This window comes from Hemicordylus capensis, chromosome 4 (genome assembly GCF_027244095.1).
Source record: "Hemicordylus capensis ecotype Gifberg chromosome 4, rHemCap1.1.pri, whole genome shotgun sequence".
Taxonomy (NCBI): Eukaryota; Metazoa; Chordata; class Lepidosauria; order Squamata; family Cordylidae; genus Hemicordylus; species Hemicordylus capensis.
The window spans coordinates 83,719,815-83,747,775 of record NC_069660.1 but is presented as its reverse complement, the minus strand read 5'-3'; the positions used below and the strand labels follow the sequence as shown (position 1 = coordinate 83,747,775).

At 47.4% G+C, this 27,961-nt stretch overlaps 2 protein-coding genes across 8 annotated transcripts in view; one reads left to right on the top strand and one right to left on the bottom strand.

Moving 5' to 3' along the window:
* Positions 1 to 1,582, top strand: part of ERI3 (ERI1 exoribonuclease family member 3) — a 304,483-nt gene extending 302,901 nt beyond the window's left edge. For all 5 annotated transcript variants that reach the window (XM_053248973.1, XM_053248976.1, XM_053248972.1 and 2 more), the window contains one exon: positions 80 to 1,582. In XM_053248973.1, the coding sequence (XP_053104948.1) occupies positions 80 to 162 (83 nt within the window). In that variant the 3' untranslated portion in view covers positions 163 to 1,582. The remainder of the gene's footprint in view (positions 1 to 79) is intronic.
* Positions 1,583 to 4,337: 2,755 nt separating this feature from the next.
* DMAP1 (DNA methyltransferase 1 associated protein 1) overlaps positions 4,338 to 27,961 on the bottom strand; it is a 48,278-nt gene continuing 24,654 nt past the window's right edge. For all 3 annotated transcript variants that reach the window (XM_053247093.1, XM_053247094.1, XM_053247095.1), the window contains exons 9-11: positions 11,803 to 11,875; positions 10,332 to 10,615; positions 4,338 to 5,498 (exon numbers count right to left, since the gene is read on the bottom strand). In XM_053247093.1, coding sequence (XP_053103068.1) covers positions 5,439 to 5,498; positions 10,332 to 10,615; positions 11,803 to 11,875 — 417 coding nt within the window. In that variant the 3' untranslated portion in view covers positions 4,338 to 5,438. The remainder of the gene's footprint in view (positions 5,499 to 10,331; positions 10,616 to 11,802; positions 11,876 to 27,961) is intronic.

Sequence of the window (27,961 nt, the reverse complement as noted above, 5' to 3'; positions counted from 1 at the left end):
GATGGGGTTGACTCCTTTGAAATGGTTTCTTACCTGTTAGATTCAACACTGTGTGCTCTTCCCTTTCTCTGGCCGGCAGATGACTGCAAGAACATTGCCAACATCATGAAGACATTGGCCCACAGAGGGTTCATCTTCAAGCAGACCTCCAAGCCCTTTTGATCTCCGGGGCCGGCCGGACAGGGCTGCATGCGGCCGGCTCCTGCTACATGGGCGTGATGGGCTGGAGCGTTCGAATGAAAGAAAGAGGACAGAGGAACGAGCAACCCCACGACTCCGTCAGTTTTGCTGTTCTGCCAGTAGAGGCTGTATATATGGAACTGGAATCTCTGTGTAGGCCTGACGTGACTCCCTCTCTGGGGCCAGCTGCCTGCCCAGCCTGGCCCAGCCTGCAGCCCCCCAGGGCGCTTGCTCCACATGGTTAGAGACGTAGATTGTTTTCCCTTTTGTTGGCTTCTGATTTCCATTGGCGTCTCTCTCTCTCTCTCTTGCTCTCGCTCTCTCTCTCTCCCTCCCTCCTCTCTGCTCACATTTGCGCCTGTAGCAAGACCGTGGCGCCATGTTTGGGGCACTTGCCCTTCTTATTTTGAGTCTAATAGCTCAACAGCTGCGGTCAAGCTCCCCTTTTCCTGTGTGAATCTGTTACTGTGTCTTCTGCGTGTCAGCTAAATATTGACTGAGCAGCATCCAGACAGCCCTCTTTCTTCGGCAGGCTCCCCCACCCCCCCACCCCATTCTCTTTCCCTGCCTCCCCACTTCTGTTTTAAGCAAACACTAACCATCCAATTCCTCCTGTATGTGACTAAGGAAGCTCGGCTCTTTCTGTTCAAGGTGAAGTGCCTGTATGCCACGCCCAGCAGGGGCCACCTATCTCCCTGGGGCTCTGTTCAGCAAGGGCTATTGCAGGCTGGAGCATCCCGGTTGATGCTCATCACCACGTGCAGCATTTCTTGCATCTTGGTCCTTCGCTCATGCCTCCTCCTCGGGGCACGAGGCGCTCTGGTGTGCATCCATCCTGTGCTTGTGCATGGCCTCCTGTGTAGCACGAAGTCCACTGCAGGCAGCGGACATGCCCATCACTGCTAGCCCAGCAAGAGTGCGTGTTCCCAGCCGCAGCTCCTGGCAGGGGTCTGTAAACTGACTGAAAGCATTGCCTCTTCCCTCTACTGAAACTGACCTCCTCCCCCACTCCCACAATGGTACTTGGCAGCACCAGTGTGTTGCTTCAGAGGTGTGGCTTATCCTTCTCATCGCTCTGGACCAGTGTGGGATGGAGGAGAGAAAGAAGAACTCTCCCTCCCCTCGCTTGGTGGTTTCCTGAAACCTCCTGCCATAGCCCTAGCCTTTGCTGAATGGATCCCCAGGTGGATAAGCCCCAGCTGCCACCTACCTGAGAGCCACCCCAAAAGGGCTCTGCCCATGCAGCAGTCAGGCTGTGAGCTGATACAGGCACTGGGCCTTCCCAGTAAATAATGCATGGTGTGTGGATGTTCCAGCTGAACCCAACCTGACCTCCTCATCAGCTCGTTACTCCCATTCTTGCTGTAAATGTGCCACATGAATAAAGTTTGGGGGAAAGGAACCTGACTCGTGTACTGCAAGGTGTGCATGTGTGACTCAGCCAGAAATATCTTATTGGCTACATTTGCGCCTCCTTTATGCTAAACCTCCCCAGGTGCTCACAAGAGCTAGCAGTATCTGCCCACATTCTCAAATCACCACCTCGTTTCAAGACACTAGACTCTTGCATATGCTTGTAAGAAATTTAGCCAGGCATTCTTAGCTGCAGTTTAGAAACCATGAACCAGCTGGAGCAGATCAATGACTGCTTTCCTCGTTGTTCTTCCCCAGGGAAGGCTCTGGGGAAAGGTCATACTTGCCCCAATAATGTGCATGCAGCCTCTTGCCTTCTGCTCTCTTCTACCACCTGCTTCAGACAGGGAGAGGACTAGCAGACTGATAGGTACTACTGAACTGGTTACATGTCTTCCGTTTTAAATTGTTGAAGATTTTCTGGGTAAAGTGAAGTTCCTGAGCTTGCTAAACATGTTGCACATCTCCACAACTCATTGCACTATGAGGGATGGTTCACATGCAGTCTAGGTGCCTAAGCTCTCTTGGTCACAGCAGCCTGCGCATGAACTTTAGGCTCATGCACCTTTTCCACTGTATGTATAACCTGTAATTAGAACTAGAGCTTATACAGGGCACAGCAAATGTATAGGCACTGCTTCTCATTACAGCTTATATACAGAGTGTGTCATCCTTGCCTCTCCGGCAGCTATGAAAGTATACCAGGCCTGGAGCTACATGTTAAAAAATCATGATCCATTTTAAAGAAGTCAAATAAACTTGAATGCTGGCAGCCAATGAATAATTATCAAATGTTTATTTAGTGCTACATGACCCAAGATGGCTTATGCACCAATGTAAACCATCTCTTTATGATTTCGAGAGCAATGACAAATTGCACACTGAAAATGGCACAAGCTGCTTGGCGAACATACTGAGTGACTGCTTTGTCTAAAACAGTGCTGAAAACACATCACTGTTCATTTCAGTGTTACTGTCTGCTCTTTGCTAGCTCTAACAGCACCAAGTTTTGGTCTTTACGATTTAAGGCCTCCCTCTTCTTTTGGTGTATTAATAGCAGCACTGCGGGAGGCACTCACCTGTGGTGCCTCCCCACCCCGGGCATAGCATCATTCAGCAGATGGGGGGAGGGATGGAGACGGGGTGGACAGGACACATGCAAAATAGAGGGCAGCAGGCGTGCCCAAGTCAGGCCACAATGTGTGTTAATCACCACCTGCTGAAGCCTTTCAGACCAGTCCATTCTCACTTTGTGGGGTTTGCCCTCCAAGGCACTAGAGAATGTAAACAGTCTCTCCTACCTCAGGTTAGGGACTCAGGATCAAAGGTCACAAGGATTTTAATGGCTCCCTCTGTGTAATCACCTGATCAGTTTTATTGATTCAGTGTCGATGGAGTCGTCTAATTAGTTTTCTATGAAAACGAAGAACTTGGCCTTTGACCTTTCTTTCTGCCAGCAAGAATGTAAATCAAAGGGCGTTGTCATACACGATCGATTCCCAGTTGCACTTGAAAGGGGAAGTGGAGGGTAGAGCGAGAGTTAGGCCTGACAGCTGCAGGCCAGCAGTGTCATAACCCTCTTCTGACATGTACCTGCTAGAAGATTAATATTTGAAAAGCAAAGTGGGGGAGAAAGAGGCTTTCTGGTAGTTTGGGGCAAGCATAACCCCAAAGTTAGTAAGTCAGCAAGTTGGGGAGAGACCTCCTATCGGGCTGTCTGAAGGGCTACTGCTAGGTACTCAATATTCAAACTGAGGCGGGGGGGGCGCAACTAAGGTCTCCAGAGGTTTCCTTTCTGGACTAAGGTCTCCAACTAAGGCCCCTGCTGAGGCAGAGGGGGGGCAACTTGCTGTGAGGGAGGGGTGTCACTGGCTTCACTCACTGCCACAGGTGCCATTCCATCCCTTTCTGCTGAGAGAGGCCTAGAACTGTGTGCTCTACACGTAGGGTGGGTCAAAATTCTGCACCAGGAAACTGGAATCCTGTGGTCTGCATACACAATGCAAATTAATCTAATATACATATTTGCACTCATTGCATAATTTATTCTGCAAGGAGCTATGCAATGCATTGAAAACTTGCACTGATCTCTGAAACTTTTACTCATCCCCCCTCTGACTTTGGAGATCTTATCAGACACTGCTCGCACCACTACCTACCAAAACCTACCTTTGTTCTCATAAGGACTAGAATCTTCTTCCAAGATATCAAATGCTGTGATTTTTCTGCACTTGTACTGAATATACAGTTCTACTGCTGTGAATTGCCAACCCTACATCAGCATCCCAAACCTTTACAGCTGCCCTTAAGTGTCTAATGATGTGCATCTTCCCTTCGTACTTGGTATGTTCCCCATATAAGTGTCGCAAAAATGGATGCCAATGCAAAGTGTCAATCAGCCTTCCCACTACATGCAGTCTTAGATGCATGTTGGGATGTTTTGTGCCTTTTATCCATAGGATATTTTTGACTAGTTTAACAGATTGGAAAAGGCATTTCATCCACTTGAGATAAGGGCCACAATGTTTAACCAATTAATTAACTGATTTTAAAACTTGATTAATTCAGAAGGTTCAATTGTTGATTTTTAAAAAATCTAAATTTAGTGCAAATAATTTTAGAAAACCACAGGCAACAGACACCATCTCAGAAAATTAATTCCCCCTCTGTTAACAGCAAAAAAAAAAACCCTCTAAGACAGTGTTTATTGTGCACATTGTGAAAGGGAAAACATGGTCCTTCAGAACTGAGCAAGATTACTTTAATTAGACAACAACCCTGATTAGAAAAACATTGACTTTGTGAACAGCCCCTAGAATATTCTATAAAGCCAAAAACAAATATACTTAACTCATAAGTGGGATGGGGTTGTTACTAAAGTTCCGGGCTCAACAACTCTTGGGCACCAATTTGCCATGGTGCTAAAAATTGAGCCAGGCAACAGACTAATGCAGCCAAGAGGAGGAGTGGACAAGGCAAAGTGGAGGTGGGCTGCTCCCTCCTCCTGGTTGCCTTGGTCCACTGCCTGCGAGAGCCAGATGGACACGACCAGGAGGAGTGACCAAGCAAGGCAGCAGAGGGCGCTGTTGGAGGAGTGTCTGCCTCCCATGCAGCAGAGAGCGGTCTTGCACCTAAATTTTTTGGGCTGGCTCCTAGAGCCAAACAAAATTTGTTGAGGCTTCCTAGAGTTCATGCTCAACCAGTGGCTAAGGGTGACTAGACTAAGCCACAAGAATATGGAAGACAATGCTTCAGTAGTGGCACTACAGAAAGTGGGAGACCCTCAAAGTTCTATAGAGACTGAGCTAGGTGCAACTTTCCTTGCAAGCAGTTTCCCCCCAAAATCATTCATTCATGTAGCAACCTTCCCCACTTTGGTGGTGATCCTGAAAGCCTGCCTGATCATCCAGCTTTCGCTCATCCCCACTTAGGAAGCACACCAGACAAAAGCAGCAGCAGCTGTTTCTACATAGAAACAGAAGCAGAAACAGTTGTTTCTACATAGCTGTTTCTACATCCTGCCTTCCCCTGCTTAACTGTTCATTTGGATTCTGGAACAAGAGGTAATGGTTCTGTATTAACGGGAAGTTCACCAAAACAGACATTAAAAAGACAGCACAACCATTACAACAATAATTACTATCAGTCTGTGATATGAGCTAGTCCAACCCCTTTACCTGGGGCAACAATACCCATTTCTGGGTTCTGAGCAGGAGAAAGCAATGTCACTATGCAGGAATCGTCCAACATAGAGGTCGCTGCCATCTACTGGGAAATGTACTCCTCTTGCCTCAGCCACCAGTGCTCTGGGTCGTCCAAATCCAGGATCTGAGACCGTGTATTGCTCAAGGCTTCTTTACCTTCTTGACAGATGATGAGCTGGAAGCAGATTCCCTGCGCTTTCTCTGTTCCAACAGGAAGTGAAGGAGAGATGTCAACAATGGCCAGATCATCAGGCAAAGAAACCCCTGATTTAGTGCTGCATGAACACAAATACTCCTGCTCAGAAACTCCTGTGAACTTAAGATACAGGCATATCTAGACACATTACTCAGAAGGAAGAGTGCCACACAACGCCCACTGAGGCCCAGGCCTAGAAATGTCAAGCCCTGGAAGTGGGATGCAGGAAGAGGGCACTATGAGATACAAGAAGTGGTTTGCCTGTAATTCTTTACAAGAAAAGGGAGAGAGCTGATCTTGCAAATAATTCTAGTACCAGAACAAAGGGAGGGAGCCCAATTTGGGGAGCCTATTGATTGGCATGGGACAGCTGGCTTCAGAGCTCTTCCAGAGCCATTATTTCTGGGACGGCTGCATGGGGGAAGAGAGGAGTACACAACCCAGGTCTGCCTAAAACCTGCACCTGGGGTACCCTGCATGAATCTCCAAAATCACACTGGCTGATAGCCGACTCCCAAGTGCCTTATCTCGAGAGGGAAGGTAAGAACTCTGTCCCACCATGTTGGTAAGGAGTTAAGAATCCAGGACTAAGTGGGGCTCCCTAAAGTCAAATTAACTTTTCTGTAGCAACACTCTGAAACCAAAGCAATACATCATCACCATGCTCTAAAAATGCAAGAGAGCTACAGAGGCAAAATGGGAAGAGAAGGAATAACACAGGGAGAAAAAGAAGCATAAGGAGGGCCACAGAAATGATCCAGAATCAGGACATCTTAGATTCTTACGGGCCAGCTTCGGAAGTGAACAGCATGACCTCACGCAGGGGTAGGCTACCTTGCTCTCCAGCTGCTGAACTCCTATCACCCGCCTGCCAATACTAACTTTGGCTGGGGGTGATGGGAGTGGCAGTTCCACAACAACTCAAGAGCCAAAGATGCTTACCCCTGACCTAGCACCACCTTTCCTCTCCCAGGTCCATGGCCAGTGGAGGAAAGACTGAAGTGAGCCATTTTGAGGCTCAGACTCCCATCCACAACTTCCCTTTGCCAGTTTCAAATGTTTGACACATCAACAATTGATAAATCAGTAATGGTCCCCCACACTGTGGAGATGCACCCAACACCCATGGTGGAGAATGCAATGAGCATGGCTGCTGACGGGTTCAGAAGAGATACTTTCCATAGCTTTGATCAGCAAAGAATCTGCACCACTTCGTTAACAGGCACCCTATGAAAAACCAAGTCTATGATTTGGGAAATGAGGACCAAAAGATACATTTTAAACATCCAGTCCAACCTGGAAACAAAGGAGTGGGGGCTTGAGAGCTTCCCAGCGAGGCTGCCGAATTAATGGGGATGAGCGCATGTGTTTGATAATCTTTATATGGCAAAAGAGCCATCTTTCAAATGTGTCACAAATTCATATTAATCACCTTCCCTGGCTTGGCTCTGCCCGTCGCCGTGGGCAAAAACAGAAAGTGTCTGGTTAAAAAAAATGTTCTACATTATAATTTACAAGAGCCTGGGAACCTGGCTCCCTGTTAATGGAAAGGAATGATTTTAAAATGAGAATTTTTATATTTCTCTCTCTCTCTCACACACACACACACACACACACGAACCCTTATATCACGGTACAGCTACACATTTATATATACGCACGAGCAAGCTTTCTAACTCCATCTGGAAGGAAGGATGTTTGATGTTAACAATGTAACTTCTCACTTTCAAGCAGGCTCAGAAAACAAGGAGCCGGCAGGAGTTCAGATAAAGGCAGCTTAAAAGTCAAATGATTCCGACTCTGAACCCGAGACTTCTTAGAGGCAAGGTCCTTTCCTTTCCCCATTAATGGGCTGACTTGTGAGCCCAGGAACAAAGTGCGCTGATGTGAGGAATTCTGAGGAGAGTCAACTCATTATGGATGGGTGAGTGGAGTCTGAGTCGCGCAAATCAAAGGCTCTAATCTGGAGTAACTGGCTGCACTTCTGCTTGGAACTAATTTGTTCCCAGTTATACTCACCTTTCACCCCCCAAAGGCCCAGAGTAACGTCCCCCCGGGTCAACTGAGCAGTGCTCTGGGGTGGGGGGGAAAGGCTACCTTCACTGTGGGCTGCCAGAGGTGGACACCACAACTGTGAGGAGCCCAGACCATGTTAACGAAGCCTGGGGTGCATATGGCTAGGTAGATGGGAGGCTGGCTGCCAGACGGCCCAAAGCTGAACCCATGAAGGTGCCACTTCCAATCAGAGGGAAGTGGGTATTCACTGCTAGGTTTTTCTTGGCTGTGGCAAGATGGTGAGGTACGAATAGTTGGTGGATGCTTGAACGTCAGAACACCTCTGGTCTCATGTAGAGTTGCAGGGATCCGATCCAATCCATTCACACGTTCTGTTACAGAATTAGCCTCTTACATGTAAGAGCGGAATAGTTTGGGGAAAGGGAGCAGTGTCGTCCTTCAGGTTCACACAACTGGCTAGCAATATGGCTGCCATCCACAAGGGACTCAAATGCCTACACCACTACTACTACTACTACTACTACTACTACTGATATTACTACCACTACTACTACTACTACTACTACTACTGATAGAGCCCCTGGTGGCGCAGTGGTAAAACTGCCGCCCTGTGACCAGAAGGTTACAAGTTCAATCCTGACCAAGGGCTCAAGGTTGACTCAGCCTTCCATCCTTCCGAGGTCGGTAAAATGAGTACCCAGAATGTTGGGGGCAATATGCTAAATCATTGTAAACCGCTTAGAGAGCTTCGGCTATAGAGCGGTATATAAATGTAAGTGCTATTGCTATTGCTATTGCTATTTATATACCGCTCTTCAACAAAATTCTCAAAGCAGCTTACAATAAAATAAATACAAAAATAAGATGTGTCCCTGTCCCTAAAGGGCTCACAATCTAAAAAGAAACAGAAGGCAGACACCAGCAACAGCCACAGGAGGGATGCTGTGCTGGGGCTGGATAGGGCCAGTTGCTCTCCCCTGGCTAAATCTTAGAGAATCACCACGTTAAAAAGGTGCCTCTTTGCTCAATCTGCAGGGGTACACTCTGCAAACACACTGGTCATGAGGGAGAATGACTTTACTCCCCAACAATTCCCACAGTGCAGGATCAGCTTCCTGAAGGAACACAGGCACTGCAAACCACAATGGCGTTCTCTGAACCCTGATCTTACAGTCCTTTACTAGTAAACAAGTGTACTTTCCCCATTTTCCCATCTCTGGAAAAAGAAAGCAAACTGGGTTTAACCATGTGGCCAGGACTTGCCTCAAGGGGCCCGGCTACACTCTCTGCCTCACCTCCAGCCTGGGTGCCAGTCTCATGGAAACAGGCAGACCCCAAACTCCTCTTTACTCTCACACAGTGCTCAAGTGGCAAGGAATGGATTCACATACATCCAGGGATATGGGAAACAATCGTCCTTTGAAAGATGCTGCCACAGCAGCAAAATGCACATTCCAAGCAATATCCCCTTTCCCAAAGTGCCACAGGAAGGATTCAAATGGTGCATGTGTACACACACCACCAATACAACTCCTATTCTCGAACAGGCAGCACTGTCCCCTCCGCAACACCACACCCCCAGCATTTATGCCCCTCCTTTCCATCGTAGCAGCACCAGTGAACCTCCCTGAGCTGCTCCCCTCCTGCTGTGGAATTTCTTTCCCCTCCAAAGACAGCATAAAGTGGTCACAGTGTGAATGCGCTTGACCTTTTGTCTTGGACTAATCGAATTGTGTCGTCTTTGTGTAACCAGCCGGTAAAGGTCAGAGCTGTATTTAACGGGGGGCCCTTTAGGTACCAAATTTGCCTTGCAGTGAATTAACTTGATTATATTTCTTTCAAATATGTCAGAGCCCAGGTCACGTTAATCCTCTTGGCGCTGCCTATCCTACGGTCTTTGTTCCCATCCCAAGCATGGGGCTGGAAGAGAAGAGCACCGGGAATGCACATGAGCACACAGCGTTTGGAGACGGACACATATCAATCAGAAGTCTCTATGGGGAGCAAATGGTTATCAACTGGACTGCAAATGCTGCCAATGAGGGTTGCTGAAATTCCAGCCCGGAGCAAGATTTCGCCCCTAGCTGAGCACCAGAGCTCAGGAGGAAACTCCAGCCCACCCCACAGGAGAAACCTCCCTCTTGCCCTGAATGGTAAATCAAAATTCCAGTTCACATCTAGAGTGGGGAGAAAAAGTTTTCTCTCTCTCTCTCTCTTTCTCTCTATTTGAAAACACAGATACACACTTAAGACCTTGACACACCTGCTGCTCCAACATATTGGACAGCTGTTACGCAATATGCAAGAAGAGTTGGGTGACCGGCCTGATCCCAAACACACTAAAAAGGGGGGCAGTTGGATTAGTGCCACTGAGTGCACTGGAACAAAGTTTGTAAGAACTTCGACTTAGCAGTTTGGGACTGAGCTACAGTTTAGTGTGGTCAAGGGTGGCGGGAGCAAGTCTCTGTACCGTTTGCAGGGTGGAAATGGAAAGAAGTCGAGGCCCACCCATGAGGCAGAAGGACAAGCTAGTGAATCCGAGCAGAGGTTCCCCAGTAGCCCACCCTTGAGTCCACACTGGCCTCGCCACCACTGGGCTGGGCTTGCACTATCAAGCACTGACACATGCACTACGGGCTGGGACAGCGCCATCCCTGCGCGCTGCCTGGGAAGGCTGTGCCCTGCGCGTAGCACGGTGCATGCAAAACGGCTCCCCATTCCAGCAAGCAACCACTTCTCGGGTTATCTGGAGGAAGTGGCAGGGGTGCAGAGGATGCCTCGCCCCGCTGCTACGGAGGCCCCCCAGACCCAGACCTACTCACCGAATTGGGTGTGAGGGGGGCCCCCACCACGTCAATAATCTGTTCCTTGCCGTCAGCCTTGCTCTCTTCAAGGCACAGGCCTAGCTGCCCCTCCGCGTGGGAGCTGCCCTCTGTGCTGGGCCCGGTGCTGCCTGCTTTGGCCAGGGCCTCGTAGCGGTGCCGCAGCATCTGTAGCTCATATTCACAGTTGGCAAAGGCCTGCTTGAGCTCATACAGCAGCACAAGGTCACTGCGCAGCTCGTTGAACATCTGGACAATCTCCTCGGTCGGCATTGGATTCAGGTCTGGAGGAGGCAAGCGGAGGGAGAGTCAGCAGGGGAGCGACACCGCCCGGCCCCGGCCCCGGCCAGCTGCAGGGTTGCTCGGATGGCTGCATGGTTCTCTAGGGGAACCTCACTTCGTCCCCAGCTGGATTTAGCAGTAAGCACTGAAGAGGAAGGACGACGACTATGGATATTTTAGATACCGCTCTTCACCCAAAGTTCACAAAGCGGTTTACACAGAAAAATAAATAATACACACATGAGATGGTCCCCTGTCCCCAAAGGGCTCACAATCTAAAAAGAAACATAAGGCAGATACCAGCAACAGCCACTGGCGGGATGCTGTGCTGGGGCGGGATAGGGCCACTTGCTCTCCCCCTCCTCAACAGAAGAGAATCACCAGTTTACAAGGTGTCTCTCTGCTCAGTGAGCAGGGGCTAAGTACTCTTATTGCCCAAGCCTAGGACAAGCAGGGACCCTGCCTCCATTGGGCTCCCTGCCAAGCCCTGACAAGCGCTTCAAGTTGGGGCTGTGGGAAGAGTCAAGGCGTCCGCCCACCTGCAAGGGAGGCACCAGTTGCACAGGCCCAAATGTCACAGGGCTCCAGCCGGAGCCAAGCAGCTCTGCACTCACCGCTGCCCTCCCTAAACGGGGCTAGGCAGAGGTGGGGGCAGATTCTGGCCCCTCTGCCAAGAACAAGCCTTTTGCATTCGGAAGGAACTGGAAACATGCCATGCACTTCTCTCCACACAGGCTGGGTCAAGCCCATCCAAAAGGGTAGCCGCAGGGAAGCCACAGAACCAGGCAGCACTTCCCCGACAATGGCCACTAACCCCCTCAGCTGCACCTCTCCCTGCACAAAGAGATTTGCCTCCTTAATACTATGCTGTCACTCTCAATGGCTTAAAGAACCCAAACAAGGGAGAAAGAGAGACAAAGACTGTTCAAATACTTTTCTACTAGGAGGATATTTTTTAAAAAAAATCTTGTACATCATCTTCTGGCTTTTACCCTCCCCTCCTGCTTTTCTTTTTTCTTTATTATTTCTTCTTTTTTTAACAAAACACATAAGATATTATTTTCAAACCTATTCACATAGTGTTATTCAAGGAACTGGCTGTATTACTGGGGGGGGGGATAGCCCCTCTCGACTACAAAGGCTTTGCTCCATGGGTCTCTCTCTCTCTCTACCTGCCCTCTTTACTCACCTACTCCGAGTTCCATCAGCATCTGCTCCAACGCTTTAATCTTCTTCTGTCCCACGGAGCTCGGCAGTTTCATCTGGAATACAAAGGTAACAGCCACACAGCTCTGAGCTAGCCCTCACTCACAGCCGCCTAGTTCAAACGGCAAGGGAGCTTTGCTTTTTATAGTGCATGGGGAAAAAAGTGAGCCAAAGAAAGAAAGAGAGAAAAGGGAAATCAAGTGCTGGGAGAGGGAGGCAGAGAGGAGGCCGGAAAGTTTGCAGACTAGGGCCAAGGGCAGGGACTGAAGAGCCTGGTCGCAAGGGCTTTTTAATCCTCCCGACGCCAAGATGCGGCAATGTGCAGCTTTACAGCTTTCGTGTGCCACTGAACGAACAACAAAAAAGTTCTGCTCTGCTTCGAACCCTCTCCCGCGGCGCCCTGCCCATCAAAGAGCTCAATTACACAGCAGCTAATGTGCGATGCTGCCCTACTTTACTTGCTCTTGCCAGCCTGATTAGACTCATGCACTAACAGACTTCCTTCTCCCTTTACCTGCCGAGCCCAGAGCTGTGGGATTCATTTACAGAGCCAGTTTTCTAACAAAAGATGCGAAGAGGCACAAAGAGCACACACACTTACTCAATTGGCGGAAGTGTGCACACACATCCACGTCAGAGCCAGAGCCAGAGCCAGACCAGAGCCGAGTGGGGCAAGAGAGGCAGGAAGACGGCAGGTGGGGCACCCAAGCTGGGCAGGAGATCAGGCTGGGCAGGACCCCCTCACAGGCAAGCGGCTCAAGGCACAGTGGAGGAAAAGACCACGAGTACAAAGACATCCGCACAATGGGGAAATCCGTCCCTGGGAACACAGGGGAAACCAGAGCTGCTAACATCTTTCCAACACTCCCCTCTGGCTCACAGCAAACCAAAGTACAAGGAGGCTCTTGGCAAGGTCTCTTGGTCACTTCAGGAGCTTTCTGCCTCTTGCCTCATTCCCATTCTGACACAGGGATCGGCTCTCTGGCTGTGCTCAGATAGTCCCAAGCATCAAAATGCTGCTGCTTGGATCTGCCACAGGGAACATAGACATCATCCTCTCTTCCGGCACCTTCCACCTTAATACCCTGGAAGCAGGACACTGGAGGACTCCCCAAGAGGCACTCAACCCCTGATCAGTGAAACAAACAACTCAGAGCAGAAGCACATGGCCAGTTTCAGGAGAATTTTCTCACGAGAGCATCTCTCCCCGTTGACAGATACTGCTGGAGCACAACACAGAGGCTCTATTTAGGACTGCCAAAACATGACAGAGGTTTCAGATGACTGGCCCATCACACAGTAGTTACAGTCTCCCTCTGAAGAACAAGGCTGTGTGAAACCCTCACAGTCAGCCTAAAGTTAGGAAAGGCACAGCATAGCAAGGGCAAAGCCTTGGACACATGCATACCTGAAGAGGTAAGTTTTCCTCTTAGTCCTACAACCAAATTCTACTGGCTGCCAAAATGAACATTAAGAGGAAGAGTTTTAGATATGCACTAGAAAAATGTGCACTCTTAGTTCACATAAGGCAGCAGTGACTAGTCCCTTGGGGTAAGCTAGGTTCAAGAAACTTATCTGGCAATTCAGTCCTTTGCAGTCAGCTTAGCATGAAGAACTCTTCAATAACAGGTCTCTTTCAAATCTGGTTGGAGAATTTGACTCTAGAAGAAATTCTAGGATGCAAACGGGAGCTGTGTGGAATTTCCAGATTTGTAATAAGTAAGTAAAAGTTGCCCTGTACCATCAACCTGAATTTTCTGGGACCCTGAAGACAATGTCTAATGGGAATATTGAAGGTGCCAGCAAGGGTCAGTGAAACATGAGAGATTCGTTCAACCACTAAACTTGGAGACAAACTGGTACTCTGCTTAAGACAACACCATCTCCTCATAAGAGATCACGGTTTCATCTCCCCTTGGCACCCCATTTAGAGTCTTATCTTCTGCTATCTAAGGCACTTCCATTTGTCTCCTCCTTTCGCCCTCATTTTTAGCTCTCTAGCTTTAACAAGAGTTCAGAGCAGTCATCAATTTGTTTATTTCATTGTGCTGTATAGCAACTATAGCAAAACAAGTGGGAACCCAAAAGAAAATGTTGCAGTGTATCCTCAGCCTCTAATGGGAACACTTCTGTTCAAAGATCTAGCCATCCTGGAACAGGAATCTTGTAGCACTGTTTGGGTGTTACTCTTACCCTGTCACCCCCATGCTATGCAGTGCTAAAAGGCTCAGGTTGAGAACTGGCTTCCAGCCCCAAACATGTGCACTTTATTGCTATACAGTGGAGGAAAGTACTGGAAAATGGGGGGGGGGAGAGAATGTATGGCTCTTTTTCCTTACCTCCCTCCCAAAACCTCCCCATGGGGAGGGGCATTTTTTAACCAGGTGGTATGCCTTACCTCAATCCTAATCCCCTCCCTTGGGGATACTATGACTTGTTAGGGGTTGAAGCAGGCCGATTCACTCTCCTCCTCCCTCTTTCCCCCACCCCCACTCATCTGTCATTCTCAACATTCCATAAATCTGAGAAGCTCGCAGGAACCCGTTAGGCTATTTTTTAGATTTTTAATCTTTTCCTTTTTCCTTTTAACAAACCAATATACTTGTGCATACCTAGGGAGTCCCCAGAGTATGCAGACACCACTACCTTGTATTTGCGTGGCAGCCATTTCATTTTCAAGTGAGAACAGCTCAACCACTCAAGTTTGAATGACACACTTATTAGTCACTTGTTATATAAGATCAGAGGGAAACCATGTAATGCTTTCTGGTCAGAATCAGAACCATGCCACCAGTTCTTGAGTACTGGCTTTGGCCTACTTTCCCCCTTCAGTAGAAATTTTATTTTAAATACTATGTTAGAATATTGTACTAAATACAATTTTTAAAAAACTGGTGGCACTATGTAGACTAACTGTCAAAATGTTCTAAGTAAGAAGACATATAGAGAAACCTGAAATTCCTGCTTACAAACCATAAACCCTTCTCATCTAATTATAAGGCATAAGAACAGCCCTGCTGGATCAAGCCCAAGGCCTAGTCCAGCATCTTGTTTCATATAGTGGCCCACCAGATGCCTCTGAGAAGCCCACAGGAAGGGGATATGTGCTTGCCCTCCTCCTGTCACTCCCCTGCAACTGCAGCATCTTGCCTCTGAGGCTGGAAGTGGCCTATAGCCACAAGACTAGTAGCCACTGATAGACCTGTCCTCCATGACTTTGTCTAAACCCCCCTTAAAGCCATCCAATTCCAAGCTAGTGGCCATCACCATATCCATAGACCATGTAACAAACCTAGGTACCAGCTATGCCCTTTAATCAATGAAACTAACACTGCTTGTGGACCCAGTGGCACCACCTACCATACATGGCACCTATGGTATACCTGCTCATCCACCAGTGTAGTATGCTATATAAGACACACCAAATTTCCCCTGGCCACTTACATAGGGCAAACAGGGCTGCCCTTAAGGTGATGAAATGGTCACAAATCTGATATCAAGAGAAATATCACTAAGAAGTCAGTTGGTGATCATTTCAGTCTACAGGGAATCATCACAGACCTGAGAGTAACTGCTCTTAAAGAGATCAAGCCTGGTAGATGCATGGAATGGGGATGCATGGAATGGGGAGTTCATTAAAAAGTTTAACATTATCAACCAAGGATTGAAGAGGGATTATGGCTTCCTTTCACACCACAGAGATTCCACTTAGTGTATACTGCTGTCCCTTTAAGAACTTTAGAATACTTTTAACCAACCTTTCTACTGCGCTTAAACCAGTTCCTGCTTTGCGTCGATGAAGTGGGCAGTCACCCACGAAAACTCATGCTCAGCTATATTAACACATCTTGACAAGTAGTCAACACTGCACTACCAGTTTCTTTTATCGTTTTATCTTCTGTAGATTCTTCTAATACATCAAGGGAAACGATCAGGAGAGAAAATAAGGCAGGTCTCCTCAATGGCAAGTGGGGAAGGCATTCCTCAACTAACAGCTGGCCCAAGAGTCTGGAGACACTTGGCATGGCTTTGCTAAGTTTTGCTATAACTTGTCGTATCAAAGAGTGGGGAAGGGGCAGAAGCAGTCTGGATGGATTTAGAGCTACCGACAGACCGCAGAAGAAATACGAGGCCAACCCAGAAGAAGCGGGACTGTTTGAGTTTACTCGGCTTTATAGAACATCAATTAAGCTTCCCTTTAATTTTGGGGGAGGATCTGGCCTGTGAACATGAAAGCTCCATTGGCTTCTTCAAGCCAGAGTATATTTTAATTTTACCGTCATTAAGAAAACGTTATGATTTATGTGGCTGCTGTCGGACTAATATCTTTAAAATTTAGCTGGCTAAGCCAATTCATCTTTAAGACTGATGAAGGTTGATTGCTCTCTATGCAAAATGTATTAAAACTAAATGAGGAGTCTATTACTCACAGGGCGCTGATAATCCGTTAGGTAGGCTCCGTTAGCCTGGCTGTCTCAATGGCAGGGGAAGGCCTAATGCTCCACTTGCCTCAGCAGCAGCTGCCGTTCAGAAAAGCTACAGACCTTTGGTGCAATCAAGTTTGACAGAACTACGAGGGCTACGAAAAGCAGAACTTTCACTGATAAACTAAATGCTCTCTGCTGGTTAGATGGGGACACATTCATCGGGCTCAAGCCACTTATACGGCGTTTACATCTAATCCATGCCCTTGGGAAGGGCGAGACTGAAACAGCTGCTGTTCCAGGCTTCCTTCAGAGTCCTGTGCAGGTTCTGGAGTAAGGTCCAGCACCACTTTTCTACAAAGGGTAACCCAATCACTTGAACAGCACAAGGTAAATGCCAATTATGATTAACTCACTAAAGAGCTTCCATTGTGGCTAACCCAAGTTATTGCCTTCATAATGGGCAAGAAAAGAAATTGTTCCATGTATAAATTATAATGGCACAGTCCAGGAGCAGCTACAGAGAAGGCCCGCCTCTGGGTCGCCACCAGACGAGCTGGTGGCAACTGGAGCTGGACCTCCTCTGATGATCTTAGCATGCGGTGGGGATCATACCGAAGAAGGCGCTCTCTAAGGTAACCTGGACCTAAGCCGGTCAGGGCTTTAAAGGTAATAACCAGCACTTTGTATTTTGCTTGGAAACATATCGGCAGCCAGTGCAGCTGTTTCAAAACAGGCATAATATGGTCTCTCCGGGTTGCTCCAGAGACCAGCCTTGCTGACACATTTTGAATTAACTGAAGTTTCCGAACTACGTACAAAGGCAGCCCCACATAGAGCGCATTACAGTATTTTTTTTAAAATTTATTTTACATTTATATCCCGCTCTTCCTCCAAGGAGCCCAGAGTGGTGTACTACATACTTAAGTTTCTCCTCACAACAACCCTGTGAAGTAGGTTAGGCTGAGAGAGAAGTGACTGGCCCAGAGTCACCCAGCAAGTATCATGGCTGAATGGGGATTTGAACTCAGGTCTCCCCGGTCCTAGTCCAGCACTCTAACCACTACACCACGCTGGCTCTCTCAGTAGTCAAGCCTGGAGGTTACCAGCTGGTGCACCACTGTTCTGAGATCATCCTCCTCTAGGAATGGACGCAGCTGTCAAATCAGCCTAAGTTGATAAAAAGCACTCCTGGCCACAGCCTCCACCTGAGATACCAGAGTGAGGCCTGGATCCAGGAGTACCCCCAAGCTGCGTACCTGCTCCTTCCAGGGGAGTGTAACCCCATACATCACAGGGAGATCTAACTCATTGCTCAGATTCTGAGCCCCTACAATGAGCACCTCCGTCTTGCTTGGATTCAGCTTCAATTTGTTATCCCTCATCCAGCCCATTACTGCCTATAGGCAGGCATTTAGGGAATAAACGCCATTTCCTGATGAAGCAGATGAAAGAGAGAAGTAGATTTGGGTGTCATCAACATACTGATAACACCCAGCACCAAACCTCCTCATGACCTCACCCAGCGGTTTCATGTAAATATTGAAAAGCATTGGTGACAGAATGGAGCCCTGAGGGACTCCATATAACAGCTCTTGTTGAGAAGAGCAACTGTCACCAAGCTTCAACATCTGGGATCTGCCCAAGAGATAGGAGCAGAGCAGTACCTCCTATCCCCAACTCCGCCAGGCGACCCAGAAGGATACCATAGTCGATGGTATCGAACGCCGCCGAGAAATCCAAGAGAACCAACAGAGTCACTTCTGTGTGATGAGAGGGAGTCTTGAGTTGTGCCACATTTCCTCAAAGGAGAGCAACACAACAAAAGCATCTGGTTTAAACCATACCATTAGGCAATGGTGAGAGGGAGTGTGATTTTGTTGATCCTCCTGGACCTCTCAGCTGCTTTCGATACCAATGACCATGGTATCCTTCTGAGACATCTCTCTGTGTTGGGACTTGGTGGCATGGTTATACAGAGGCTCCGCTCCTACCTAGAGGGGCGTACTCAGAAGGTGGTGCTGGGGGGTGCCTGCTCTACCCCTTGGCCTATGGGGTGCCACAAGGATCTATTCTGTTCCCCATGCTGTTTAGCATTTACAAGACCACCCTGGGAGAGGTCATCCGTTGGTGTGGGCTGCGGTGCCATCATATGCTGATGACACCCAGCTCTACCTATCTTTTAAGTCAGCAGACACCAGGGAGGCAGTGGATGCTCTGAACCGGGGCTTGGAGGCTGTTCTGGACTGGATGGGGGCAAACAAGCTGAAACTCAATCCAGGTAAGACTGAAGTGCTCTAGTTGGTAGAACTGATCATCTGAGTAAGGAGGTAAAACTGGTCTTGGAAGGGGTCACGCACCCTCTGAAAGACAAAGTCTGCAGCTTGGGGGTACTTCTGGACCCAACACTGTCCTTGGAGGCACAGGTGGCGGCAGTGTGCAGAAGAGCCTTTTACCAACTATGGCTGGTACGCCAGCTGCAACCCTACTTGGAGAAGTCGGACCTGACCTCAGTCACTCATGCGTTGGTAACATTCAGATTGGACTACTGCAACGCACTCTACGTGGGGCTGCCCTTGAAGACTGTTTGGAAGCTTCAGCTGGTTCAGACTGCTGCCGAAAGGATGCTCATGGGTGCAAGTTGCTTCACAAGTGTTACACCCATCCTGCATCAGCTTCATTGGCTACCGGTCCGCTTCTGGGCTAGATTCAATTTGTTGGTATTGACCTTTAAAGCCCTACATGGCTTGGGGCCGGGGTACCTGTTGGACTGCATTCGCCCATATGAATCTGCCAGGGCCCTCACTCATCATCTCAGGTCCTGCTCATGACCCCACCACTAACAGAGATCCGGTTGGCGGGGACGAGAGACAGGGCCTTTTCGGTTGAGGCCCCTCAGCTTTGGAACAACCTCCCCGAAGAGCTTCGCCATGCTCCCTCTCTCAGTGTTTAAAAAAAACATCTTAAAACACACCTTTTAAAACAAGCTTTTTAATACTCCTTTTTGTTTTTAGCTTTTAAAATAACCTTTAATTTGAACCTAATGATGATTGTGGTTTTTAGTCTGACAACCTTTTTGTTTAATTTAGTTAATTTCATTACTTTTATTGTATCTTGTATCTATCTTATAGTTGTGAGCCACCCCGAGCAGTAGTGCACTGGAGGGGCGGGATATAGATATTTTGAATAGATAAATAATATGCACCTTAAGCCTTAATCAACATTCTCTCCTATATTGTTACCTTGTTATTGTCATATCATGCAAGCTAGCCATGACTGTAAGGTTATTGGCTTTGTCATGCCCCCCATAAAGAGCATGCACGGGAGGGGAGGACTTCCTCCTCATGACCGCAGTCCAGATGGTCCCTTCCTTATGTCCTGTACTGAGGGTTGGGGGCAGGAGAACAAGGACAACAGGGCTAAGGTCATGATTAAAGTCATGATTAAAGCCATGTCTAGCTTGGTCACAAGGGCCAGTTCCCATGAGATACTTTTTAAGTCACTGTGGGAAATCAAGAGCAGCTGCATATACTAGGGATGTGCAGAATGTTCTGAACCCATTCCGAGTTCAGAGCATTTTGAGTTTTCCAAGCAGTGCCAGGGTGGACAGCAAGGGGCAGCAGGAGGTGCCTTTAACAATCATTACCTGGTTACTGCTCACACCTGCCAGCCTGTGAGAGGCAGCACCCAGAATCTCGCACCCAGGCTGCCCTGTCTATGGTGCTCTTTGGGCCTCTGTGCACATATGGCAGCCATTTGCATTACTGTCACGTGTGGACAAAGGCCAGAAGAGCGCCATAGATGGGGCAGCCTCCGCAAAAGATGCTGGGCAGGGCGCCACTACTCACAGGTGCTAGAGGTACAGAGGTAATTGTTTTTAAAAGATACCTCCTGCCACCCTTCTTCTTCTGAATACTCAAAACTTGAGCTCGTTCTGTCAGAACAACCAGCTCAACCGGTTTTTCCAATGTAACGTTCCTGGGATTTGCATTCTGTCCCAAGCTCGAAATGGAATGCAAATCCCGTTCCACAAACATCCCTAATATATACACTACTCACACAGATGCAGCAATTTATACAGATGACACCTCCACACAAATGACATCCCCACTTGCTCTCTCTTACTGTGAGCCCAGCAGCAACCCCCTCACATATTCCTGAGGTGATCGCATGAGGTCCACTTTATGAAGTGTCTTGGCCTTAAGAATTAGAGCTGAACTACACATTCAGAAATATCATGTGCTACACAGACTTTCCTGGACTGTCCCACGTGAAGAAAAAAAAACCCTACACAAACAAAAAACTAATATTATCAGGAAGAAGTTTAGGTTAAAATCTACCTCCCTAACAGAATAGCTTTTTACAGGCTGGAAGTTTAACATGGGGAGCATTCAGTTATGAAAGTTCTCACATGCATTTTGTAGTGGTACAGCCTAGGAAAGGCTGTAACACATATTTCTAGTTTGGTCCTGAGAGCCAAGCAGCAGGAACCAGGCTGGTGAGAAAGAAGGGTCCATGTGCAAAGAAATCCCAACAAAAATGAATAATAAAACATGGTGCCAAGAGAAGAGTCTCTTGGAATTCTTCTTGATCCTTGGCTGACAAGGTTTATACTATCTGGCAGGGAGGCTGTTGTAGAGGGCCTGGTAGAGATTATAAATGCTGCTCTGAGGGAGGGCAGGATGCCTCCTTATCTTAAGGAGGCAGTCATTAGACTGCTTCTGAAGAAGCCTCCCTTGGATCCCTCAGAGTTAAGCAACTTACAGGCCTGTCTCCAACATTCCATGGCTGGGCAAGGTGACTGAGAAGGTGGTGGCCTCCCAGCTCCAGGCAGTCTGGGAGGAAACTGATCTAGACCCATTTCAAACTGGCTTTCAGGCGGGCTATGAGGTGGAGACTGCCTTGGTCAGCCTGATGGATGATCTCCAACTGGGAATTGATAGAGGAAGTGTGACTCTGTTGGTCCTTTTGGATCTCTCAGCGGTTTTCAATACTATTAACCATAGTATCCTTCTGGAACATCTCAGGGGATTGAGGGTGGGAGGCATTGCTTTATAGTGGTTCCGCTCCTACCTCACAAGCAGATTCCAGATGGTGTCTCTTGGACATGGCTGTTCTTCAAAATCTGAACTTTCCTATGGTGTTCCTCAGGACCCCATTTTGTCTCTGATGTTGTTTAACATCTACATGAAACTGCTGGGAGAGATCATCAGGAGATTTCGTGCAGGGTGTTATCAGTATGCTGATGACACCCAAATCTATTTCTCCATGTCAACATCATCGGGAAAAGCCATAACCTCCCTAAATGCCTGCCTTGAGGCAGTAATGGGCTGGATGAGGGATAACAAACTAAGGCTGAATCCGGATAAGATGGAGGTACTTATTGTGCAGGGTCGGAACTCGGGAGACTATTTTGATCTGCTAATCCTGGATGAGGTCACGCTCCCCGGAAGGAACAGATACGCAGTCTGGGGGTGCTTCTGGATCCGAACCTCTCCCTAGTGTCCCAGCTTGAGGAGGTGGCCAGAGGGGCTTTTTATCAGCTTCGGCTGATATGCCAGCTGCGTCCATTTCTTGAGATGAATGACCTCAAAACGATGGAACATATGCTGGTAACCTCTAGGCTGGATTACTATAATGCGCTCTATGTGGGGTTGCCTTTGTACATAGTCCAGAAACTGCAGTCGGTCAAGAATGTGGCAGCCAGATTGGTCTCTGGGTCATCTCAGAGAAACCATATTACTCCTGTGTAAGTCTGGAGTGGAGGCCTGGTCTACCCGTCGACCACATTTAGTAGACCAACTCTCCCTGGAAAAACAGCCTTCCCAAATGGTGCTCAAAACATTTCAAGTTTATTTCATCGAAACAGCCAGCTTGGCCATTGTTTCAATGAAATTTTTCAAGCATTTTGCATTTCATTTCAAGCTCAAAATGTAAAATCCGTTTCATGCACATCCCTACTGTGGACCAAGTTTGACTCAGTTTTAGAAACTTGTACAGAGAATCTGACAGATGCTTCTTCATTTGTTTTCTGACAGGATTCGAACAAGCTTTTCAGGAGGGCAGATATAATCCTCCATTTTGCTTTGCTCCTTGACTGGATGCTAGTGGAAGCAAAGTACTGGAATTCAACACAAAATTATAGGCTGAGCCAGTTTGGCAAGGGTCCTTCCTATGCTAATAGTGACTAAGGCAACTCACAGCCACCTAAATGGAAACTGTAGAAACTACTTGTCCAAAACTGCAAGCCTGTGCCTAGTTGTAGGAGCAACTCTGTTGCATGCTGGGGCTTGCGGTTTTTGGAGGTTTTCCATCCTGCCAAATTAGATTAAAGGGGGCCAATTACAATCTCCCTTTCCCACTAGGCAAAAATAAGCTTTGCTAACTACTGACATGATTCCCACTGGACAGTGTTTGGGTAGCAGCCCAATGCAACACTGGAGAAAATCTTATTCCTAAGCAAGTGAAAATAGAAGAGTTCTCAGAGAGCAGGTACTGTCAGCCTATTCCTTTAAAGAAAACAAAAAACCCTAGTCTAGTAGAATTATTTATTATTGCTTAAGTCCCAAAATAATAATATCTCCAAAAAAAAAAAAAAAAGATTGCACCAGTTGAAGAACTGATTAGCTGGATTTTTGAGGTTAATATATTTTGGATGCTCTCTTCTTCTGACAACCTCTCCCTGCAGCCCTCTTTGCAACACCAGCTTGTGCTTATAATTATGCCAGCATCATTTTTGATTTAGGGACTCTGAGCCTTTGTCCTCGCTATAAACAACCAGTAAATGCATGAACTGTGTAGCAAGAGAAAAATAAATAAAAGGGCAACACACCAATATATGAATCAAAGCCACGTGGTTAGATGAGGAGAGCAGGCTTGCAGAGTGGGAACTGGGAGAAACTCTCTTTCTTAACTGCCAAAGGAATGGCAGGGATTGGGCTGGTAAGCAATAGCCTAGTTGCCACAGCTGGACCAATACAGCAGTTGGGCAGGACCAGCAGTACAGTTGTCTGACACTTCTATCTCCCTCATTGCTACGGGCAATGAAAATCCTTGTTGTAATAGCATCACCTCAAAATAAGAGATTAAGCCACAGCACGTCTCCGCTCCCACTATCAACCTCTTGGGTTTCAGTCTCTTAGGCAAAGACAGCTGGACCTCTTCTGCCAGTCAAGTCACATTCAAAACTACTGCAGGGTATCATTTCCTAACAAGCTGTGGCATTTTGTGAACTAGCATTCTTTTTAAATTCATAAACCCAATTAGGCTGAGGAAAGGATACGGACTTTGCCATGCAGAGCCTATTCTGGGTCTGATCAACCAGCTCTTTTTGGACTACAACTCCCACAGTCATCAGCCACAGTGGCCAACAGCCAGGGATTATGGGAGTTGTAGGCCAACTTCTGCAAGAGGGCCAAAGTTGAGCAGCCCTGGCTTATTCATTTGCTTGAGAGTTTCACTACTGAGCAACACACATCCACAGCACAATGGATGGGAGTCTGCCAGGCATCATAGGCTCTTCTGTGTAATTCAAAGCTCACTACAGAACATCTCACAACTGCTATGTTTACAAAGGCCACTGGGAGGGGTTGTAAGCAAAGTGCTTTAACAATAAATATTCAGCTTAAGCCTGTTAAGCATTTTGGTTACATAAAACAATGTTGCCTGCTATGCATTTACAACTCATCAGGGAGAGCCTCTCATAGAGGAAACACCATGTATAAATAAAATTAAAGCCTGTGGTTCAGCTGCAGTGTATTCACACGTCTGACTCTTACATGCATGATTAGAGGATAATCTGCCTCTTTCCCACAGCTTCCCATCAGACATTTGCAAGCTCCTTGGGGCTGGATCATTCATTCATTCAACTACTGTTGCTTTTCCAAGCCTTGGGTTGCTTGGTTAATCACAACTGTGCAAACAGGCTTGGCGTTCCACAGGCGTTCAGCCCCACCCTGGCCATGAGCTCCACTCCAAAGTCGTATTCAAACCTTGTCAAGTAAAAAATGTTCAGAGTGCTACTCTTCAAGGTCACTTAAAATGCCATCCTAGCTCTTGGATACTGAAACACAAATATACTAAATTCAGACGTGCCCCTTTTAACACCATCCTCTGAGATGTACTTATAACCTGCTCTAGAAGATGTACAATCCAGGGCCTGATTCATGGGAATGTGTCCTGAACAAACTGCTTTGTTATGAATGGGCACTGCATACAAATACTGCGCTCCTGTGCAACTTCAGTTCAATGAGGGCTGCACAGGAGGCTTCCTGAAGAAAAAGATGGAGAAAACATTTGTTCACCTTGTCCTTTAGGAGTAGGGCAGAGAGCAAAGGTTCTCAATTAAAAGCACGTGGACTGAAGTCATCCATTAAGGAAGGTTTCCTAACTGTCAGATCAGTGCAACAATGGAACAGGTCGGCCAAAGCGGTTGTGGAATCTCCTTCCACAACAACAACTGGGTCATTTCCTTTGAAAAATGAAGTGAGCGGTGCTGCAGACATTATCCAGATAAGGACCAAATCATCCAAAAGCATGAGGATATCTTCCACATGCATTTCCCCTTCTTTATGTGGCCCAGCATCCTGTTGGCATTTGTCAGCCGCAGCTGCAGGTTGAGTATTGCTCTTCCTTTAATGTTTGATTGTTCACAACTATGCAAAGTATTTACCCTTTTCAGCTGTCCTTTCCTATATCTGGTTTCTATATTATTTTTGCTGTGACAACTCACTTGTAAGGAAATTCCTTCACCCACACCTGCATTTTACTATACATAATCCATAGCATCATTGATTCTCACTAGCAAATTCTTCCAGGATTACTTTACAAAAGTTACTTTTTGTTTTAATTATTAGCTTGGCACAGTAATTTCTGACAAACCCTGCCTTGCTATCAGCACTAGCATTCCACTGTCAAGGAACATGGCCAAAACTCAAAATTCTACAGGATCTGAAGGGGCCAAAATCCATCCAGTATCCCAACACCTGGGCTAAAAGCCAAATCCTGAAAGACCTCTATGAACAGTGAACAAATTTATGCAAATATTAATCTAGTAACCAGCAGATTTGATTAGACAAATTCCATTCAATCATTGAGAGAAGCACCTTATTAGAGACAGCAGGTATTATTAGAAACTATCCCAAAAGGAAAGTAAATATGCCCACGTCCTGCTGAAATTCACAGCTCTTAAAAATTAGCTGAGCACTTCAAGTTCCACAGCTAAATTTCCCCAGGATACATCATGTTTCATCCAGTACGCTATCCTAACTGCAAAACAGAACAGAAAAAAGGAGCGAAATGTATTGGTTACTGGCAGGCAGAAGAATCGGGACAGAAGCAGTGGATGCAGAAGCCACTAGCAAAGGACCCTCCAGTTCCAGAAACAACTTGTCCATGCATTTTCCCTTCTTTATGTGGCCCAGCATGCTGTTGGCACTTGTCAGCCACAGTGGCAAGGCTAGAAATGTGCTGTTTTTTTCAAAAATCCTAGCATGTTAGAGTTGGAATGGACCTGGGAGGTCCTCTAGTCCAACCCCCATGCTCAGTGCAGACATCTACTACAGCTGCCCAGACAAATGGCTGCACACAGTGAACTCCCTAATTTTTTTCGTCTGGGTGCAGAAAGAGTTTTGTTCTGGGCAGTGGCATCAAGGCAGTGTGTGCGCACATGCATGCAGAGTGGGTCCTTCCTGATCTAAAATTAACTGAGCAGACAACAAAAAACTTGAGAACACGCACATAGTGCACATGCCTTAGAGGGAACACTAGCTGCAAATTTTATTTTCCAGGTGTTATAACCACTCTGTCCTCAATCCTCCATAAAGGTAAAGTGTGCCATCGAGTCGGTGCCAACTCCTGGCGACCACAGAACCCTGTCTGTGGTTTTTCTTTGGTCAAATACAGGAGGGGTTTACCACTGCCATCTCCCATGCATTAGGAGATGATGCCTTTCAGTATCTTCCTATTTCACTGCTCCCCGATATAGGTGTTTCCCATAGTCTGGGAAACATACCAGTGGGGATTCGAACCAGCAACCTCTGGCTTGCTAGTCAAGTCATTTCCTCGCTGCACCATAAGGTGGCTCTTCAATCCTCCTTAGGTAGGTAAAAACCTTTATAATACATGATTGGGGTCCAGAAGTTCTCACTGACTTTGTTAGGCAAGCAGCTCTCACCTGCAGACTGCAAGTCGGAGTGAGACGAGGTTCTTAAATATAAAGGTTCTTAAATAGCAACAGGGTAGACAATAGTCTGAAAGCTCAAAATGCAATCTTTGTTCTGCCCTGTTGGCTCATCTATCAGAGCCTTGATGAGGGAAGCGTGCCTCTCTTGGTTCTATTAGCTCTCTCAGCGGCTTTTGATACCATCGACCATGATATCCTTCTGGATCGTCTGCGGGGGTTGGGAATCGGGGGCACAGTTTTGAGCTGGTTCCATTCCTACCTTAGTGGATGGCTTCAAACAGTTTGCGTTGGAGGTGAGTGTTCTAGCCCATGGCCTCTCTCTTGTGCAGTGCTGCAGGGCTCAGTCCTCGTTCCCATGCTTTTTAACATCTATATGAAGCTGCTGGGTGAGGTAATCCATCCGTTTGGGGTGAGGTATCATCAGTGTGCTGATGACACTCAATTGTACATTGCCACCCCGGGCCAATCCGGGGATGCCGTGAATGTGTTAGCTCAGTGTCTGGAGGCTGTAAGGGTTTGGATGGGCCAAAACAAGCTCAGGCTTAATTCCTCAAAGGTGGAGTTGCTCTTGTTCAGTTCTTGATCTGGCCAGATTCCGGTTTCGAGTGTTTCCCATAATAGGGTCGTGCTCCCCTTGAAAGAGCAGGCTCGCGATTTGGGGGTCACTACCCTGGATTCATGGCTCCGGCTGGAACAGCAAGTGAAAGCCATGGCCAGAAGAACCTTTGCCCAGCTTCGTCAGATGCGCCAATTGAGGCCTTACCTCAACCTACAGGCCCTGGCAACCGTAACTCATGCGCTTGTCACCTCTTGGTTGGACTACTGCAATGCTCTCTACCTGGGGTTGCCTTTGAAGACGACTCGGAAGCTTCAGCTAGCTCAAAATGCGCAGCAGGAAATATAATGTTTCACCTTTGTTGCGGTCACTACATTGGCTGCCAATTCGCTTCCAGGTCCAATTCAAAGTGCTGTTTATCACCTATAAAACCCTTCAGGGTTTGGCGCCTGTGTACTTTCAGGACTGCCTCTCCCATCCAACTCCGACCCGACCTGTGAGGTCATCTCAGGTGGGCCTTCTCAGAGTTCCGGGCCCAAGGGAGGTACATGGGGCCCGGGCTCATAGGAGGGCCTCCTCTGCTGCAGCCCCCTCCTTATGGAACACCTTGCCTCCTGAGATTCGCAATGCCCCCTCCCTTCTGTCCTTTAAGAAGCTTCTGAAAATGAATCTATTTTGCCAGGCTTTTAGGTGTCTCTGTGTGTGTGTCTTCGCTGTTGTTTTAATTTATGTAAACCGCCTCGAGACTAAGGAAGTCAGGCGGTCGATAAACTTGCTAAATAAATAAATACATACATACATACATACTCTTACTTCACAAGCATGCACAGTCTCTCTCTTACAAATGTACCTTCTGTGTGCACAGTTCTAAAAGATGCAGCATTTTAGTCTGTATACTCCATACTGACAATGTATGGGGTCACTCAGAATGTCTCTTCTGCAGGACCTATGATGGAACATATGCCATTACCAAGGCTTG